We start from the raw sequence: 20,923 nt of genomic DNA on the forward strand, positions 1-20,923 counted from the left end.
ATGGAGCGAATTCAGGCGGCGTGGCTAAGCCAGAAGCCAGAACAGCAAGAGGAATTGCTGCGCACGGGAAGCCTTCACCTCCTGCAAAAGCCCCCAAGGGCTCTTTAAAGGGAGCGCGGCTCTTGGGGGCTTTTCCCCGAGGAGGGAGAAGGACAAACCGTCAGTGACGGGCTGCCCTTCTCCCTCCATGGGGAAAAGCCTGCAAGCCCCGCACACACGCTCCACGCGGCTCGTGAAAGGGAGTGCTGAGCAGAGCCTGGGATTCATACAGGCTCTGCTCAGCGCTCCCTTTAAAGAATATTTTTTTCCTTGCATTCCCCCCTCTAAAAACTAGGTACGTCTTATGGTCTGGTGCGTCTTATGGCGCGAAAAATACGGTACCTTTTTAGCACACCCTCTTCAGCATTTTAGCGCAACTTTCTCTTATTACATATATTTTTGCAGGCAGGTTTCTGCAAAAAGCCGTTTCCCCTGAATGTTATTTTTCGCTAATACAGTGGTGCCTCGCAAGACGAAATTAATCCGTTCCGTGAGGCTCTTCGTATAGCGGTTTTTTCGTCTTGCGAAGCAAGCCCATTGACAGCTTAGCGGATTAGCGCTATTAGTGGTTTAGTGGCTTTTAGCGGATCAGCTGATAAGCGGCTTATCAGCGGATCAGCTGATAAGCGGCTTAGGGCTTAGGAAAAGGGGGGGGGGAGGGAAAAAACCCCGCAGGAACTCACAAGACATTTTCGTCTTGCGAAGCAAGCCCACAGGGAAATTCGTTTTGCAAAGCGCCTCCAAAACGGAAAACCCTTTCATCTAGCAGGTTTTCTGTCTTGCGAGGCGTTCGTCTTGCGGGGCACCACTGTAAATGCATTTTTGTGCACAGGTACATTTTTAGCACACATCGCTTGGCTGGAGAACAGCCCTGCAAATTGGGAGCACCGCAGACTGCCCAAAAGGGCTGGGCATTAGGTTTCAGAAAGTGCAAGTTAGCTAGATTCCCCTGTGCAGGTGAACTGAACTGAGCTTTTGGGTTAATGCAGGCATGAGGACAGGCTTGGACCTCTCTGGAAGATGTTACACCAGCATAGTGCAACCCACGCTTCATAGCAATGTTTTCCTACACTGGAGAGCAAAGATTGTGCCCTCTTTCCAACAGGAGTGCCAGCCCTTCGAGGTGTTCTAGGGTGAAGCTCAGGAGAAGAAACCCGAGGCTTGCTGAGACCCAAAGTCGAGCCGTGCTACATACTCGCTGCCCGCCCTCCTTGCCAAAAGAGCTCAGCTGATCAAACTGGGCCAAACAATGGTCTTACCTTCATGGTTGAAGTCGTAGATGTAATCTGGGCAGGGCATGGCCACTGTCTTGCCCGGGGCACCTTCGGGCCAGCAGATGAGGTTGTCCCACTCGGGGACGCAGAACCCATCTGGGAAAGCAAAGCAAAGAAACAATAATAATATATTATAATAATTTATTATTTATACCCCGCCCATCTGGCTGGGTTTCCCCAGCCACTCTTGGCAGCTTCCAACAAAACACTAAAATACAATTGTTATGTACAGTGGTGCCCCGCAAGACGAACACCTCGCAAGACGGAAAACCCGCTAAACGAAAGGGTTTTCCGTTTTGGAGGCGCTTCGCAAAACGAATTTCCCTATGGGCTTGCTTTGCAAGACGAAAATGTCTTGCGAGTTTCTGCGGGGTTTTTCCCCTCCCCCCCTTTTCCTAAGCCGCTAAGCCGCTTATCAGCTGATCCGCTAAAAGCCGCTAAACCGCTAATAGCGCTAATCCGCTAAGCTGTCAATGGGCTTGCTTCTCAAAACGAAAAAACCGCTATACGAAGAGAATCGCGGAACGGGTTCTTTTCGTCTTGCGAAGCACCACTGTACTGAAGTTCTCACCCTGGGCCAGCAGGGGGATACTGTAGATAGTTTTCACTCAGGTCCACATATGCAAATAAGGGATTGAAAGTGACGTTCAGTGATTGGATAGTTACAGAAAATGGTTACTGTTGCGTTCTAGTGGAGCTCTATATAAGCAGGCTGGCTGAACCCTTCAGTTCTGTTCTGGCCTGTGAATAGACAAGAGCTGTTTGAAGAATCACTGTGTTGTCTGATATGTTCACCTACAACTTAACAACAATAACCTATAAATCTATAGTTGAAGGGCTGAAATGGAAACAGAGTCACGAATCATCCGTGAAAAGCGGCCAAGCTTAGGAGGAGAAATTTCACAATTCTGGTGAAAGATGTAGGAACAGGATTCCCACCTGCACAAGGACTTTGGCCCGTACAATGGAGTTCTCTCCCTTTGTGTGCCCTCAAAAGTGTCTATTGGGGGGGGGGTCCAATGAACCCCAGAACAGTGCATGGTGGGAGGAAAGAGAGAGGATCATTCCATCAGCCAAGCTGAAAAGCTTGTACTAGCAGAATTGCTACATTCTAGGCCAGGCATAGGCAAGCTCGTTCCTCCAATTCCCTCCAATTCCCATTGTCCCTGACCACCGGTCCTGTTAGCTAGGGTCGATGGGAGTTGTAGTCCCAAAACATCTGGAGGGCAGAGTTTGCCTGTGCCTGTTTCAGGCCCCTTTCCATTCAAAGGAGCTCCAAAGTGGCTTACAAACAAGAAATGACAATAACAGAACATCACTGGTACAACATACGCCATATAATAGAATTTTACTATTTACTACCTGTAAAACAGCTGCAGTCTATAAAACATTATTCGCAAACCAGCAAGTAAGAAACATTGCTGTTACAGAGAGCCAGTGTGGTGTAGTGGTTAAGAGTGGTAATCTCGTAATCTGGGGAACTGGTTTCGCTTCCCCGCTCCTCCACCTGCAGCTGCTGGGTGACCTTGGGCTAGTCACGCTTCTCTGAAGTCTCTCAGCCCCACTCACCTCACAGAGTGTTTGTTGTGGGGAAGGAAGGGAAAGGAGAATGTTAGCCGCTTTGAAACTCCTTCAGGTAGTGATAAAGTGGGATATCAAATTAAGTCATATTATATGATGGAGGTGGTCGAAGAAGCAGAGGAACCAAACGTTGCTGATCTCTCAACTTTGTCGGTGGAATGGCTTGGTTTGCGTGTCAAGACCCCGCAACCACCCCCTTGTTGAAGAATAAGAGACACAGGACACAAATATTAGGTTAATGTTACTGGGCGAATTTTGGCCACAACTTTATTGATTACAGAATGTGAGCGGTATTGGCTTAGGCATTGAATGGACCCAAGTATATCTGACTCCTGCCTGTTGCGCAAAGAGTCTGGTAAGGGTAAACCACCAGAAGGGGGAGCGCTGTCAATGCAGACCAACTTGAGCTCCCCCAGGTATTCCTGAAGGGGTTGTGTCATGGCCCTAGCTCCGCCCCGGGCTTCGGACAAGATCCACACCCCCAGATTCCTTTAACGGAATACCCTTAAGCTTGGAGGGGCAGGTGATGGCCACACCTCCCCTCCCCCATCATAAGATCAACCAATGCCTAACCGCCAAACCTTACCAAGTTGTGACGATTGCTACAAGGTAGGCGAAAACCAAATGACCCATGGCAATTTCCCAAGTGGAAAGATTCCTACCAGGCCCCTCAACGGTGACCGACCGAGGTCCACAGCAAGGTCAAAGAACGAAAACCTGCAAATTAGGGAGGGAGGGAGATTGAAGACATGAACCAGGAGGAAGCCTTCTGGTTCGCGCTCGAATTTAATGGTCCCGGCCACGCCCCCACCAGCCAGTGGATTGGCTGGCTGGTCACTGACGTGGCCGGGATCCCCTGGGCAACGCGGGACTTCGTCCCCCGTCCCTGGAGGACAGTGGGTGGCCACAAGGTCCACCGCAACTCCTTCCCACAAGGAAGTGGAGCGGACTTCTTGGCAGATTGGTTGTGGGAGCCTGCATCTCATATTCCTTCCTATTATTGAGGGGAAGTGTGTGGAGCAGGTCTCAGTGTTTCAGTTTCTGGGAATGGAAATGAGAGATGACCTAACCTGGGGAGAAAACAGCAAAGACCTGATGAAGAGAGCACAGCAGAGGTTATATTTTCTGAGAATCCTCCGGAAAAACAATCTCTCAAAGGATGCGTTGATGGCATTTTACCATTGTACAGTTGAGAGTGTGTTAATTTATGGTCTCTGTGTGTGGTTTGGGAGCTGCACGGTCAGGGAAAAAACAATGCTGTCCAGGGTTGTAAAGACTGCGGAGAGAATAGTTGGGTGCACTCTTCCCACCTTGGATCAAATCTACGCTTCCAGGTGCTGTAAGAAAGCTGCAGAGATAGCGCAGGATAGTGCGCACCCCGGAAATCATCTCTTTCAGCTTCTGCCTTCTGGAAGAAGGTCCAGGGTTATAAAGACTAGGACTAGCCGCCTGAGAAACAGTTTCTATCCAAATGCAATTTTGGTTTTAAATGCAGTGTAAGGAGTCTCTGTGGGAGTATATTGTATTTAGAAATGGGGTATCAGAGTTTTTAGGGGGCTAACCAGGTTGGGATAGCTGGGATAGCAGGCTTGTTGGGTGCTGAATGTCTTATGTAGATCTTTTTCAATTCCGTTGTTCTGTACGGGACAATAACAATAAAGATTATCGTACCGTAAGGAAATTTCGAGAAACTGAGAAACAGTTTCTATCCAAATATGATTTTGGTTTTAAAAGCAGTGTAAGGCGTCTCTATGGGAGTAAGGTAAAGGTAAAGGGACCCCTGACCGTTAGGTCCAGTCGTGGCCGACTCTGGGCTTGCAACGCTCATCTCGCTTTACTGGCCGAGGGAGCCAGCGTACAGCTTCCGGGTCATGTGGCCAGCATGACTAAGCCGCTTCTGGGGAACCAGAGCAGCGCACGGAAATGCCGTTTACCTTCCCGCCAGAGCAGTACCTATTTATCTACTTGCACTTGCAAGTCCTAGGCCCTGTGGGAGTACATTGTATTTAAAAATGGGGTATCAGAGTTTTTAGGGGGTTAACCAGGTTGGGATAGCTGGGATAGCAGGCTCGTTGGGTTTTGAATGTTTTATGTAGATTTTTCAATTTTGTTGTTCTGTATGGGACAATGACAATAAAGATTATCGTATCGTATCGTATTGTATCGTATCGAACAGCCGCTGATCTTCTACATCAAAGTTGTCCATTTCTTCCGCCGTGAGATGTGTCAGCCTGGCTGCAGTTCACACATCTTGCTTAGAAGGTGAGTAGCTCCCTTGGTCTCCTCTCTGGATGTTACAGCAGCAGCACAAAATGGCCCTTCCATTCATCCTGTTATATCGTCCATTGCCAAAGCGTGCACATGCACGTTCTCTGAACGATCAGAAGAGAGAGGTATGGAATCTCTCCCCTTCTTTGCCTCCCTTGAAACGCCATGGAGAGTTTGCCCAAATAGGAATCTTTAAATTCGCCTTGAAATTTCAGTCAAGGCAGCAGCAATTCAGGGCTTATCTTTTCCTCTGTGTTTTCCATGCACCGTCCGTGCGTTAAGGCTCCATGTCCAAGCAACCCCACTTTTGGGGGGCTCCAGAGCTCTCCCCATGAAAACCTGCTCTCTACTGCTGAATTGGAGCAAAAAGAAATCTGCAGAAAAGCCAGGTGGCTGTTTGTTCTGTTTCAGCTTTAAAGAGCAGGTTTTCGCGGAGACCTGTGAAAGAGTGTGACGAAAGGTCAGTGTTGATATTGGCAAAACCCATAGAGGTGCATGGAACACCTCCAGGAGGAACTGTTTTGCTCCTAGAGTAAGTGACCCTGGAGAAATTCCACAAACCTGATCAAATATCTTTGTGCACTTTGTTTTTTTTATGTATAATATTTTATTAAGTTTTATCAAAGAAAAAGGTTACATAAAGAAAAACACAAGAGCATATAAACATACAAAAGACATCAGAATACAAAAAACAAGCAATTAACGTATAAGAAAAAAAAGAAAAAACCAAGAGAAAAAGAAAAAGTCAAAACACTAAAAAAGGATTCAAAAAGTTAAAAATGAAAATCCCTCTCTTTAATTTCTTACCATTCATAAACTTATTTTCTTGACTTCCTCACACCCCCCTTTCTTGTATTCCAATTTGAAATTGATTAGCAAATTCCTTCTTATTAATTTTATCCTTGATTATCTTTCTTCACATATTGTTTGTTCCTAATTTTCATCTAATATCTACCCCTTCTTTCATATTCTTATTTTATCTTTTTTACTAGAACCCATTCATTTCATTTCAATGTCATCAACATTCAGAAATTTTACAATGTTTTTGTAAGTAGATTTTAAATTTCTTCCAATCTTCTTCCAACAACTCTTCTCCCTGATCTCGGATTCTGCCCGCCATTTCTGCCATTTCCATATAGTCTAAATATCTTTGTGCACTTTGACATCCCTCCGATATTTCATCCATTTATGTACTTCTGAAGTCACCCTGAAATTCCACTCTCAGCCAAGCATGGCAGGAACATTTAGCGAGGAACAGGACCTACCCATCTGAAAAACAGACAGAGCCTCAGCCCCACTTTTGTTTTACACGAGGGATTTCTTTGTTTTACACGAGGGATTTGGGGGTATTTGGTTCCAGATCCGGTCTGCTCCGGATGCCCTGTTCAAAGGAAACACGCTGCGCTTCGGCATGGTGGCAAGAGGCCTGTTTGGTTTCATTTCTCAGCCGTAACTCCCAGCTGCCTGGAAATGAGGCAGGAGAATTGCCCCGAGAGACCCTGATGGGAAGCGGAATCGCTTCAAACAGCCTTGGGCAAACACCGAGGGACCGGTTCCTGCTACCCACAGGGTACAGCGGTCTTGGCAGCCTTTGTGCCTTCCCACTTTGAGATGCTGTAAGGGAAAGGGATGTTTGGATGAACGAGATTCCTGAGGCAAATGTTGCTGGTCCTTGCCACCGCGCTGAGGTGGGGTTTGCTTTCTCAGATGCTTGCTTCTCCCAAGTTGCTGATGAGTGCAAAACAAAACCATTTCTCCTATCATCCATGTCACCTCGAAGAGCATGCAAAAAGCACCCGTGTGGATCAGGCTAAAGCATGGGTAGGCAAACCAAGGCCTGGTGCCGGATCTGGCCCAATCACCTTCTAAATCTGGCCCGAGAATCAGCATGTTTTTACATGAGTAGAATGTGAGCTTTTATTTAAAATGCACCTCTGGGTTATTTGTGGGGCCTGCCTAGTGTTTTTAGATGTGTAGAATGCGTGCTTTTATTTAAAATGCATCTCTGGGGTATTTGTGGGGCATAGGAATTCGTTCATTTCACCCCAAAATATAGCCTGCCCCCCCACAAGGTCTGAGGGACAGTGGACCGGCCCCCTGCTGAAAAAGTTTGCTGACCCCTGCCCTAAACGGCCTTGGTCCTGTATAGCAGAAGAAGCATCTCCACCCCAATAGTTCATCCCGGACACTGAGGTCCAGCTCCAAGGGCCTTCTGGCAGGTCCCTCCCTGCGAGAAGTGAGGTTACAGGAACCAGGCAGAGGGCCTTCTCGGTGGTGGCACCCACCCTGTGGAATGCCCTCCCATCAGATGTCAAAGAAATAAACAACTATATAACATTTAGAAGACATCTGAAGTCAGCCCTGTTTAGGGAAGTTTTTAATGACTGAGGTTTTAATGTTTAAAGACAAAAGGAAGCAGATTATTATGGTCAATATTAGACCCGTGTAGAGGATGAGGAAGTCAACAAAGAAAATGGATTTGAAATTTGGTTAAAATATATTGTTCATTAGAGGATTTTTGAGGATTTTTTTATTTTTTTGCTATGGTCCCTTTTGTTAACACTGTTATTTCTTTTCTGTTCCTTTTTTTCTTTTTCTTTTTTCTTTGCTATATAATGTACCTCTGCGTGTTATATCTGTTTGTCCGCACATTAAAAAAATAAAATAGAAAAGCGAACAAACAAAAAACAAAGGGACATTGTGAACAGGCAAAAACACCCCAGGAAATTATGAAGCACAGCAAGGAAAGGGGCGTGGCGAGAAAAGGGTGTGTAAAAGGTAAAGGTAAAAAACCCCTGACAGTTAAGTCCAGTCACGGACGACTCTGGAGTTGCGGCGCTCATCTCGCTTTACAGGTTGAGGGACTTTTGTCTGCAGACAGTTTTTCCGGGTCATGTGGCCTGCATGATTAAGCCGCTTCTGGCGAAACCAGAGCAGCGCACGGAAATGCCATTTACCTTCCCACCAGAGCGGTACCTATTTATCTACTTGCACTTTGACGCGCTTTCAAACTGCTAGGTTGGCAGGAGCAAGGACTGAGCAATGGGAGCTCACCCCGTCGTGGGGATTCGAACTGCCGACCTTCTGATCGGCAAGCCCTAGGCTCTGTGGTTTAGACCACTGCTTGGGGAGATTCTCAAGGGCCAGGTAAACAGGTTTGGAGGTCCACATTCTGACTCCAGCCTTGAGGTTCCCCATCCCTGAGATAGACACTCTGATCCACCTTTCAGGGCTCTGATCATTTTTTAAAATCACTCTTAACATCTAAACTAGGCTTGATAATAAGTGGGATTCTCCTGGCTCAACTGCTTTGTGTTTCCTCTCTGCCCCAGGTTTGCATTTGCCAGAAGCTCTGCCTTGATGCGAAAAGAGCACATTGAAACCATCTGCACAAACGCTCTGGCCGGGAAGCAAAAAAGCAAACAAGGTCCCGAGGTGTTTATCCAGGAGGGCGGAATAATAAATCATCCCTGGGTTTCTCTGGCACGGCGGACGAGGCAGCAGAGACCGCAAGCTGGGATACGCTGTGCCCTTGTGGTCATCCCATTACGGGAAGGACAGCCCGTGGGTTGGACAGAAAATGGGCAAAGCAGCCCAAATTATTTCGGCAGGGCGTGGGGAGGAGAAGATGAGCATGAATCGGGTCTGTGTCAAATGGCCACCAAGGTAAGGACCTGCTTAAAAAGCAGAGACATTACCTTGCCGACAAAGGTCCTTATAGTTAAAGCTGTGGTTTCCCCAGTAGTGATGTATGGAAGTGAGAGCTGGACCATAAAGAAGGCTTGGGCCTAGGCACAATCTGACCCCTTCCTTCAGCAATCCTCACAGAACTCTAGCCCAGTGGTTGCCATCAATTTGATTCTGAATTAATTTTAGAATGCTGTGTTACTTTTACTGTTGTTAGCCGCTCTGAGCCCGGCTTTGGCTGGGGAGGGCGGGATATAAATAAAATTTTATTATTATTATTATTTCCCCAATCCTGTTTTAAAGCTACTGAGGTTGATGCCCATTGCTGCCTCTCATGTGGCAGGGAGTTCCATAGTTTAACAAGCCCTGCTCTGGAGAGGTATGTTTTTAAATATGTCCTTTTAAACCTCTCTTTTACTCTGATTGTAATTATGTTATATATATAATCAAGAACCTACACTTAGATATGCATATGCTTTATGCAACTTTCTGTATGTATCGTTGATTGTTTTGTACCTATTTTGAATATGTTCTGGCTAGTAAAGCTGGAATCCTAATTATGGGTTTGGCAATTTTTATTCCAAAAGGAGCCAGCTTTTATGCACCCAATTGTTTCATGCTGTGAAATTTTAATATCTGCAATATACCGTATTTTTCGCTCCATAAGATGCACCTTTTTCCTCCTAAAAAGTAAGGGGAAATGTCTGTGCGTCTTATGGAGTGAATGCATGGTCCCTGGAGCCGAAATGCCTAGGGGAGAAAAGCAGGTCATGTTTTTTTTTAGAAAGAGGGAAGGGGGTGTTGAAACAAAGCCGCTGATCGGCAAGCAATTGGGAGGGAGATAAGGGACACTAGAGATAAAGGAGGCAGCCTGGGAGTGGAAGGTAAAGACAGCAAACTTGCAAGGAGAGGAGACAGGAAGACTAAAGCAATGAGGAGAGAAATTAGAAGAAAAGGAGGAGCAAAAAACTGCTCCAGCTAAGGAAAAGACACTAAGGCAAACAAGAGGGAAGGGGGTGTTGAAAGGAAACAGCTGATCGGCAAGCGATCGGGAGGGAGATAAGGGAGGCTAGCGATGAAGGAGGCTGCCTGGGAGCGGGGAGGTAAAAGCCCATGGATCCTCCGGATTTTTGAATTGGGTCACCCCAAATTCACCATCAGATCACATAGCATGTCCATGGCTACAGCATGAACCACAAAAATCATACATCCAGTTTCGTTCAGAATATTTTTTCCCTTGTTTTCCTCCTCTAAAAACTAGGTGCATCTTATTGTCAGGTGTGTCTTATGGAGCGAAAAATACGGCACCCTTAAAACCACCTCACAATCCTTTCATTTTGAATCAGCGAATGGCAGGCAGGCAGCTGCAGAAACCCGGGAGGCAGAAAATAACTTTCGAGACTGTGAAATAATGTGTGCGCACACTCGGGGGGCCTGCAGACAATGAGCCTAAGTCCTTGAACGTATTCCTATTTTCATCCGTCTGAGGTGATGCTTCGCCCAAGCAAATAAGAGATTTATTTATTTGGGGAAGGAGGTGGGACGGACGGGACGGACCCGAGCTAAGATGGAAACAGCCGAGCTGCACCCAGAATAGCCACGCTGCAAGCCTGGAAGTTTGCTGTTAATAACAGGCTTTTGTGAAACGCCTCCTTCTCTCTCTGCCTTTCCCGCAAAATGTCCCTTCTTCCTTTCCAAACCGTGGTCAACACACAGGCTCCTAATTCATAAAAAGCAACGGGAGAAGGGGGTTGGGTGGGGGCCTGGATGGTCCAGGGCTACTTATTTCTCTTCATCTCCTTCCAGGGCCACATTTTGGGGTGGGCACCTCATGCCCACCGCCGAGGTCGCGACGTCATGTTTACCTACGTCTCGAGAAACACACAGCGTTTGGGGGTTTCCTGTTCCTCCGGGATGCCTTTCATCTGGGAGCTAAATTTAAAAAGCAAGCAAGCAAACCGCAGCATTGTGGGGACAAATTTTTCTGCTCTGGTTTTTTTTTTTTTTAAAGGAAAAAACCACAAGTCTTTCTCGGGTTTTCCCTCCCTGGAAACCTGAGCCAAGTTCTGCATATGGGAAACGTACGGAGGGCTGGAAAATGAGTTGATACCGCAAAAGCTGGAGGCTCTGGGACATGGGGAGGTGTGGCCCTCCTCTCCTCTCTATGTGGCCCTTGGTGACTGTTCCTCCTTGGCCACACACCCCTCTCCCACCACGGGCCAAAGACCCCTCACTGCCCATTTTGCACCCTTCTTGAAGCCGGACAGTCATCTGCAAGGGTTTCTTTAGCTGAGATTCCCTTCCAACGCTACAATTCTATGATTCAATGAGCATTTCTGCCTTTCCTAGAGCTCCAGTTGTGCCTCTTCCTTGCCTGGACAGACGTCCATGTGAGAGGCGGTGCAATAATTTGCAGAGATGGAGCTTTTGTGGGAGAAGGAAGCAGGGGGCCAGCCTGCCTCCCCGAGTAAAAGGTAAAGGGACCCCTGACCATTAGGTCCAGTCGTGGCCGACTCTGGGGTTGCAGCACTCATCTTGCTTTACTGGCCAAGGGAGCCGGCATACAGCTTCCGGGTCATGTGGCCAGTCTGACTAAGCCGCTTCTGGAGAACCAGAGCAGTGCACAGAAACACCATTTACCTTCCCGCCAGAGCGGTACCTATTTATCTACTTGCACTTTGAGGTGCTTTTGAACTGCTAGGTTGGCAAGAGCTGGGACCGAGCAACGGAAGCTCACACCGTCTCAGGGAATCAAACCGCCGACCTTCTGTTCGGCAAGTCCTAGGCTCTGTGGTTTAACCCACAGCGCCACCCGCATCCCCCTCCCTGAGAGTCTGCAGTAATTTGTGGTCTACAACCCAAAAAAGTAACGGAATGCGTTACTTCCGGGTTTCGCTGCTCGCGCATGCGCAGACGCTCAAAATGATGTCATGCGCATGCACGGAAGCAGCAAAACGTGACCCGCGCAGACGCGTGCTATGTTCGCTTCAGGATGCAAACGGGGCTCCGGAACGGATCCTGTTCGCATCCAGAGGTACCACTGTATTGGTTACAGGTGATGAGCGGTATTGGCTTAGGCATTGGTCCTAACCAACTATACAGTGGTACCTCAGGTTACATACGCTTCAGGTTACAGACTCTGCTAACCCAGAAATAGTACCTCGGGTTAAGAACTTTGTTTCAGGATGAGAACAGAAATTGCGTGCCAGCGGTGCAGTGGCAGCAGGAGGCCCCGTTAGCTAAAGTGGTGCCTCAGATTAAGAACAGTTTCAGCTTAAGAACGGACCTCCAGAACGAATTAACTACTTAACCTGAGGTACCACTGTATCTGACTTCAGCCCATCCGCTTGAAGTCCGGGAAGGGTTAACCACCAGTAGGGGGGGTCCTGCTGATGCACATCAACTAGGAATTCCCCCGGGGTCTCCGCTCTGGGGTGTGCCTTAGGCCCTCACCTCCCCAGGCTTCAGTCAGGGCCATGCCCCCCCCCCCCGGAATCCTTCAATATGTGGGGCAGGTGATGGCGCGACCTCCCCTCTTCCATCTACAGAACCATACCAATGCCTAACCGCCAATACCCAGGAAGTTGTGACGATTTGCTACGAGGTAGGCAAAAGCCAAGTGGCTGCTGCCAATCTGCCAAGTGGAAAAATTCCTACCAGGCCCCTCAACGGCGACCAACCGAGATCCATAGCAAGGTCAAAGAACGAAAACCTTCTAGGGCGGGAAAAACAGGAACAGCTGGTGGGCGGCAAAGAGGGAGCTACCCAGACATGTCCTGTCTTAAATAGGGCAGACCACGCCCCCAGAGCCAGCCGATTGGCTGGCCAGGGGGTGACACAGCCGGGAATCCCCCCAATTGCGTGGGGGCTCCAGCCGCCTCGCGTGTGGTGGGGCCGTGAAACCGCAACCCCACCTCCGCTGAAGGGCGAAAGTGGCTTAAACGAAAGGAAGAACTTTCTGGCAGTCAGAACTGTTCGGCAGCGGAACGGTTGTGGACTCTCCTTCCATGGAGGTTTTTAAGCAGAAGGTTGGCTGTCCATCTTTTCATGGATGCTTTCGCTGAGATTCCTGCATGGCAAGGGGTTGGTCTAGATGGCCTTTGGGGTCCCTTCCAAGTCTACAATTCAGATTCTTGCACTTATTTAAGTCCTCTCTTGCTCCTGAGTCACTCTTCCTTCCCCCTTGAGGAGGAGCCACGAGGATCGAGCCCCAAGAACAGCTCTCATTTCGCTAATTAAGTGCTTTCGTTCACGATTAAGACCTGGGTAGAATTACGGAAAGGCCACCAAAGTTTTACGGGAGATCTGTGTTCCCCAGGAACATCACAAGCAGGGCGGGTGGAGTCAGTAAAATTTTACGAGCCCCCCGGTTGAAGCAGCTCCACAATGGAATCGATTCCATGTGGCTCCCCTCTTAAATGGGGTTTGGTTTCTGGGTCCTCCCCTCCCTCCTTATTATTAGGAGGAATAAGGTTTTCATTGGAGTAAATGTCGGAGGGTATGTGAGAATTTTAGGGCAAAAGTCAGAGGCGCATGAAATCCGGTGTGTGTGTGTATTCAAACCCATGTATTACTCCAGGAGGTATGAATTAGGTCAGCCTGTTTGCGAAATGTGGACTGAGGAATATTCCTGCTCTCCGATAGTTCCATTCCTGGCTATTTGGGCTTCGTTCAAGAATGACAGAGACTGTTTTGCTTCCCTTCATGCTTTGAAGGTCAGAGGCGATCCGGACTATAGCATCTGGAGATTGTACCCCCACCCCAAGAAAGAAGAAGAAGAAGAGTTTGGATTTGATACCCCGCTTTATCACTACCCGAAGGAGTCTCAAAGCGGCTAACATTCTCCTTTCCCTTCCTCCCCACAACAAACACTCTGTGAGGTGAGTGGGGCTGAGACCCTAGTCTCCCAGGTCCTAGACAAACACTTTAACCATTACACCACCATTGGCTCTCAGGCAAGCAGGGAGACTGGTTTTCCACCAGTATCTAAAAGTGGAGGTGGTGGGGAGCTGGTTTCAGGAGGCAAAACCCATCTGGGTGGCCCTTTTCCCTCAAACCTCCTTGAGGGACATCTTAGAACGATAGAATCATGGAATTGTAGAGTTGAAGGGGACCCCAAGAGTCATCCAGTCGAACCCCTTGCAATGGAGGAATCTTAGCTAAATCATCCAACATCTGCTTAAAAACCTCCAAGGATGGAGAGTCGAGAACCTCCTCAGGGAGACCTTTCCTCTCTCAAACAAATCTCACTGTCAGAAAGCTTTTCCTCTTGGCTGAAAAGTCTTGCACAATTGCTTTTGCTACCCATTTCCAGAGCCACCTTGTCTGTGTTAATAAATCAGATTGCATCTTAAAGCGAAAAAGGGGAAAAAACGGTCTATGGAACACTCCAAAGCCACTTCTGAACGTTTTGGCCAAGTATCTGTACATTCTCTTAATTATGTATGACTTCATCTCGCTCATTAAAACTAACAGGATACAGACCCCGGGCCTAAGCGGACCTGACAGCTCTTACAAGCTTGGGAGTGCGGTAGGAAAGAACATCCGATTTCTACACACACTCTCCCGCTCTCGCTTTGTTCAAAGCCCCTCTCCTAGCTTGTCTTTCCTTCCAGGCAATTTTCACCTTCATTGTGGCCCTTAAGTGGGAAATCCCTTCTCTCTCTCTCTCTCTCTCTCTCTCTCTCTCTCTCTCCTTCTTCCAATTCCTGTTCCAAGTGTGCAGCAAATTCATTGGAACCCTTTTACAAAATCAGATCTGTTGGGCAGCTCTTATTATTATTATTATTATTATTATTATTATTATTATTATTAACGTTCTTATGTTATCATATTACATTACAGGGCATATTAGAATATAATTTCCAACATGTATTCAAAGTTTATATACCAAATTTATGTACCTAAAGAAAGAAAAAAGAAAAAAAACAAAGAAAAAACAAAGACATAAAGCCATTTCAAAATAGTATTTGTACCAACACTACGGACTTCCTGTCAATCTCATTATATATTCTTTTTTCTAAACAAATGAATGTACTCTTATTATTGTATATTTCTTTACATTTTATCTAATACATTCCAATATCAATCGAATGCTAGCATAGGTAATGAACCTTTACTATATTTTTGAACGTATATCTTATATCTGTCCTATTTTTCCATAATTTTTTGTTTTGAATTGCCTCTCAGGCTATTTGTCAACTGCGCCAATTCAGCAAATTCTTGTAGTTTATTATGCCAGTCTGTTATTGTCAGGGCTTCTTCTTCCTGCTTGGCAGGGGGTTGGACTCGATGGCCCTTGTGGTCTCTTCCAACTCTATGATTCTATGATTCCTTCCACCCCTTTGCCACCAAAGTCCGGGCTGCAGTCGTTGCATATAAAAATACCTCTCTAGAGAGAGTGGACAGCTCAGATCTAAGGTCCTTCAAGCAGATCTGGCAAGCTCTGCTGCTCTGAACGACAGAGCTGTCCGGAAATCAAGGTGTTCACATTTGTCCCCTCGTCCCCTTTGCCTCTGTCTCTCTGCTGATCTAGGATTCTTAACTCTCAGAGGCTTTAAAGGTAAAGGGATCCCTGACTGTTAGATCCAGTCGTGGCCGACTCTGGGGTTGAGGCGCTCACCTCGCTTTATTGGCCGAGGGAGCCGGCGTACAGCTTCCGGGACATGTGGCCAGCATGACTAAGCTGCTTTTGGCGAACCAGAGCAGCGCACGGAAACACCGCTTACCTTCCCGCCGGAGTGGTACCTATTTATCTACTTGCACTTTGACGTGCTTTCGAACTGCTAGGTTGGCAGGAGCAGGGACCGAGCAACGGGAGCTCACCCTGTCGCAGGGATTCGAACCGCCGACCTTCTGATCGGCAAGCCCTAGGCTCAGTGGTTTAACCCACAGCGCCACCCGCGTCCCTTAGTAGCACCTTAGAGACCACCTAAGTTTGTTATTGGTATGAGCTTTTGTGTGCAAGAAGTGTGCCTGCACACAAAAGCTCATACCAATAGAGGGTGAAAGAGCGCAAAATATGGTCTGAAGCTCAACATCAAAAAAACGAAGATCATGGCCACTGGGCCTATCACCTCCTGGCAAATAGAAGGGGAAGAAATGGAGGCTGTGAGAGATTTTACTTTCTTGGGCTCCATGATCACTGCAGGCGGTGACAGCAGTCATGAAATTAGAAGACGCCTGCTTCTTGGGAGAAAAGCAATGACAAACCTAGACAGCATCTTAAAAAGCAGAGACATCACCTTGCCAACAAAGGCCTGTATAGTGAAAGCTATGGTTTTCCCAGTACAGTGGTACCTTGGGTTAAGTACTTAATTCGTTCCGGAGGTCCGTTCTTAACCTGAAACTGTTTTTAACCTGAAGACCACTTTAGCTAATGGGGCCTCCCGCTGCTGCTGCGCCGCTGGAGCATGATTTCTGTTCTCACCCTGAAACAAAGTTCTTAACCCGAGGTACTATTTCTGGGTTAGCGGAGTCTGTAACCTGAAGTGTATGTAACCTGAGGTACCACTGTAGTGATGTATGGAAGTGAGAACTGGACAATAAAGAAGGCTGGTCACCGAAGAATTGATGCTTTTGAATTATGGTGCTGGAGGAGATTCTTGAGAGTCCCGTGGACTGCAAGAAGATCAAACCTCTCCATTCTGAAGGAAATCAGCCCTGAGCGCTCACTTGAAGGACAGATCCTGAAGCTGAGGCTCCAATCCTTTGGCCACCTCATGAGAAGAGAAGACTCCCTGGAAAAGACCCTGACGTTGGGAAAGATGGAGGGCACAAGGAGAAGGGGATGACAGAGGACGAGATGGTTGGACAGTGTTCTCGAAGCTACTAACGTGAGTTTGACCAAACTGTGGGAGGCAGTGGAAGACAGGAGTGCCTGGCATGCTCTGGTCCGGGGGTCACGAAGAGTTGGACACGACTAAACGACTAAACAAAAACAAGGTGCTACTGGAAGGAATTTTTAAATTTTGTTTCAACTACGGCAGACCAACACGGCTACCTACCTGCTTCAGGGAAGACTCTTACTCTTAGGCTCATGGTTTCGAGTCCCCCATGTTGGGCAAAAAGATTTCTGCATTGCAGTGGGGTTAGACCAGAAGTCCTTTGTGGTCCCTTCCAGCAATATGATTCTGCAAATGTGGGTTTTAGAGCCCCCAAACGGGGGCACTGCTGTGTCTTACTGCAGGTCTACTCCGAGGTCAAAAGTACAGGAAAAAGCACCAGAGGTGGGAGGCAGTCTCAATGAGGTGCTAATTGGCTGATGTAATGAAGATCCACCAGGATGCGGTTAAAGTGGGTGGGATTCTGCCCATATGGAGCAGGAATCCTGAAATAAGCAGAAAAGGCTGTGCAGTGCGTTTTCAGGACACACACACACACACGAGAACTTTTGTTTTTGGAAAGGGATGTTTTCATAACCATGGGACCCAGCCTCGTCCCAGAGCGACTCACAGCTAGAACTGTAAAGGGAAAACTGCTTTCTGGGTGGCAAACAGGACTCTCCGTGGTTTCAATGAAGAACAGCTGCAGTATTGACAAGGGACTGAGAGTTTGTCACAAACACAGACACACACGCACACACCCTCTGCAAACTGACACCCTCTCTCTCTCTCTGTGTCGCTGGTTCCCTGCATCTGGCACCCATTAAACGAAACTCGAAATAGAAAATATATGTGCGAGACTGAACCAGCCCTGTGGTGGGAGTGGGTGCCTGGTAATGTTGACAGATGGGGCCAGACACACGCAATTTGGACCCCTAAATACATCAGATTGATGACTCTTGGGGAAGCGGGAAGCAGCATTGTTGCCAACTGACTGTCTGGGTCTGCTCTTGTGTCATTAACAGCATCTTCATCTGCAGTGACTGAGAGGCAGCATGGTTTAGTGGTTATGGCATTGGACTAGGGATCTGGATTCAAATCCCCACTTGCCTATACGACCTAGGGCCCAAGAGTCATCAATCTGATGTATTAAAAGGCAAAAAGTTGGCAATCTGAACCACTCATGAATGCCTTCCATAGTTCCAGTTACAGATAGGTAGCTGTGTTGGTCTGCCATAGTCAAAACAAAAAATTCCTTCCAGTAGCACCTTAAAGACCAACTAAGTTAGTTCTAGGTATGAGCTTTCGTGTGCATGCACACTTCTTCTGTGTATCTGAAGAAGTGTGCATGCACATGAAAGCTCATACCTAGAACTAACTTAGTTGGTCTTTAAGGTGCTACTGGAAGGAATTTTTTGTTTTCACTCATGAATGATTATCTCTGTATAAAGGTAAAGGTAAAGGGGCCCCTGACCATTACGTCCAGTTCTGGCTTACTCTGGGGTTGTGGCGCTTATCTCGCTTTACTGGCCAAGGGAGCCGGCATGCAGCTTCCGGGTCATGCGGCCAGCATGACTAAGCTGCTTCTGGCGACCCAGAGCAGCGCACAGAAACGCCGTTTACCTTCTGGCCGGAGCGGTACCTATTTATCTACTTGCACTTTGACGTGCTTTCGAACTGCTAGGTGGGCAGGAGGAGGGACTGAACAACGGGAGCTCACCCCGTCGCGGGGATTCGAACCATCGACCTTCTGATCGGCAAGTCCTAGGCTCTGTGGTTTAACCCACAGCGCCACCCATGTCTGTGTATATGCATATAGATGTGGACAATTCTGCCGGGATTGCTTGAGTGTGAGGTGCACACAGGAGAGAGGGAAAAGACGGAGAGAAGAAATTGTGTACAGCTGTTGGCACCCATCTCTCTCAAAAGACATGAAGTGAGCCTTTTGGGGGTGTGTGAAGTCAATCTGCTGTGTTAACAGCACTAAACAGACCTCCCCGGGGTGCAAACCTGGGCAGTATACATGCAGATCCTGGGCTGCCCAGATGACAAGACACCCCTCTCAATGCTCTCCAAGTCTTCCAGGTAGTGGGAAGAAACTCAGCCTCATCCATAGCTGAGCAAATATGGGGCACCCCCAAAGCAACCCAGTTCATTCCTATGGGGAAACTTACTGGCCAGTCCAGTCTGTGTGGGAAGGTTCAGGGACGCAGGAGACGATATATTGTTTATTAAAATCCTTCCTAACCTGCACTAGCGGGACGCGGGTGGCGCTGTGGGTTAAACCACAGAGCCTAGGGCTTGCCAATCAGAAGGTCGGCGGTTCGAATCCCCGCGACGGGGTGAGCTCCCGTTGCTCGGTCTCTGCTCCTGCCAACCTAGCAATTCAAAAGCATGTCAGAGTGCAAGTAGATAAATACGTACCACTCCAGCAGGAAGGTAAACGGCGTTTCCGGGCGCTGCTCTGGTTCTCCAGAAGCGGCTTAGTCATGCTGACCACATGACCCGGAAGCTGTACGCCGGCTCCCTTGGCCAGTAAAGCAAGATCAGCACCGCAACCCCAGTCGTCCGCGACTGGACCTAATGGTCAGGAGTCCCCTTACCTTTAACCTGCGCTAGCAAGTTCCTATACTTAGCAGAGTTTTACATTCCCATTTTAAACATACAGCAGATGGCTGGTTGCAGGCTTGTTTAAACCTCTTGCTATTATATTCCTGGTAAGTCCCCTAATATCCCTCTTAAAAGAATAATCACACCACAATCTTGTGTAAAGTATATAAAATAAGTTTCCTCACATCAGTTCACAGTTGGATCCCCAAAGGCAGACTTAGTTGAAAAGTATATAGATGTGGGTCTATCCCATATGGCAGGGGTCAGCAACCTTTTTCAGCAGGGGGCCGGTCCACTGTCCCTCAGACCATGTGGGGGGCCAGACTATATTTTGAAAAAAAAATATATGAACAAATTCCTATGCCCCACAAACAACCCAGAGATGCATGCTAAATAAAAGGACACATTCTACTCAGGTAAAAGCACCAGGCAGGCCCCACAAATAACCCAGAGATGCATTTTAAATAAAAGGACTCATGTAACAACACGCTGATTCCCGGACCGTCCGCGGGCCGGATTTAGAGGGCGATTGGGTCGCATCTGGCCCCTGGGCCTTAGGTTGCCTACCCCTGCTAGGGATAGTCCCTTTGTCCTCTGTTGGCTGAAAGCTAAAAAGCTGCTGGTCCCACAACGGAGGAAGTCAAAGAGAGTCGAAAAGAAGGAAGTGTACTGCGTGCCTTGTCCCTTTTGTTACCTGGGCAGGTAAGGCCACGCCCACCTCTAGCCACATGCTAAAGGAAGGATGCTCCAGGCCAGGAGGAAACAAGAAGTTTTTGACTGGCTGGAACAAACATTCCCCTGCATGTCCACTCTAGGAAAACAAGGAATGTTGTACTTGGCTGCTACTTATGTATCACATCCCACAGTCCGGAGGAGAGAGGCTCACTCACCTTGCAGTTTGGGTCCTTTGGCCTTTAGATGGCGCTCACACTTGGCCTTGGCTTTGAGCAGCAGGAAGATCTGTTCCTCCTTTGTCAGGACGTCGTCCACATCCTCCTGCAAGGAGAGAAGAGCAAAGCGAGGTCAATATCGCTGATATGTCTATTGCTGCAAGCAATAGTGAGAGACAGCAGGGCACTATATGGAACTGGTGGAAATGACTGGCAGAATCCGAGACCAGGGAGAAGAGTCGGTGGAAGAAGATTGGAAAAAAATTAAAGATTATTTACAGAAATACTGTAAAATTAATGAATGTTAGAAAAATGTTGGAATGAGGTTATATGGCTTTAGCAGAAATGTTATAAGGAATTAAGTACAAATAGATTTTTAATGTATTAAAGGGAAAAAATAAGGTTAGAATAAGTTAAGATAAATTACAGGACAGAAAACAGGGGAAGATGGAAAGGAATTGCTGAAACAGGTAATTGAAGTGGAATACAAAAAGGGAGGTGTGAGGAGGTCATGGAAACAAGTGAATGAAAGATAACATATTGACATTATTGGATGTGTTTTAAATTGTGTTTTTTTTGTTTTGTTAATTCAATGTTTTAGTGTCAGTGTTATGTAGTGTTTTTGTTTTTGTATTGTATTGTTGAATTCTTTTTTTTCTTTTATAGTCTTTAAACTGTTAATAAATATTATATTTTTTTAAAAAAGAGAGACAGCAGGGCACAAGAGACGCCCCCCCATGCCCGCAATACT

General features: G+C 47.4%; 1 protein-coding gene across 1 annotated transcript in view; it reads right to left on the bottom strand.

Moving 5' to 3' along the window:
* The window catches only part of PTH1R (parathyroid hormone 1 receptor), a 129,848-nt gene that overhangs the window by 34,003 nt on the left and 74,922 nt on the right, over nt 1-20,923 (bottom strand). The window contains exons 2-3 of the mRNA XM_083704198.1: nt 20,173-20,278; nt 1,299-1,409 (exon numbers count right to left, since the gene is read on the bottom strand). Of these exons, the coding sequence (XP_083560324.1) occupies nt 1,299-1,409; nt 20,173-20,278 (217 nt within the window). The remainder of the gene's footprint in view (nt 1-1,298; nt 1,410-20,172; nt 20,279-20,923) is intronic.

Source organism: Podarcis gaigeae, assembly GCF_964106915.1.
Source record: "Podarcis gaigeae genome assembly, chromosome: 12".
Lineage (NCBI taxonomy): Eukaryota > Metazoa > Chordata > Lepidosauria > Squamata > Lacertidae > Podarcis > Podarcis gaigeae.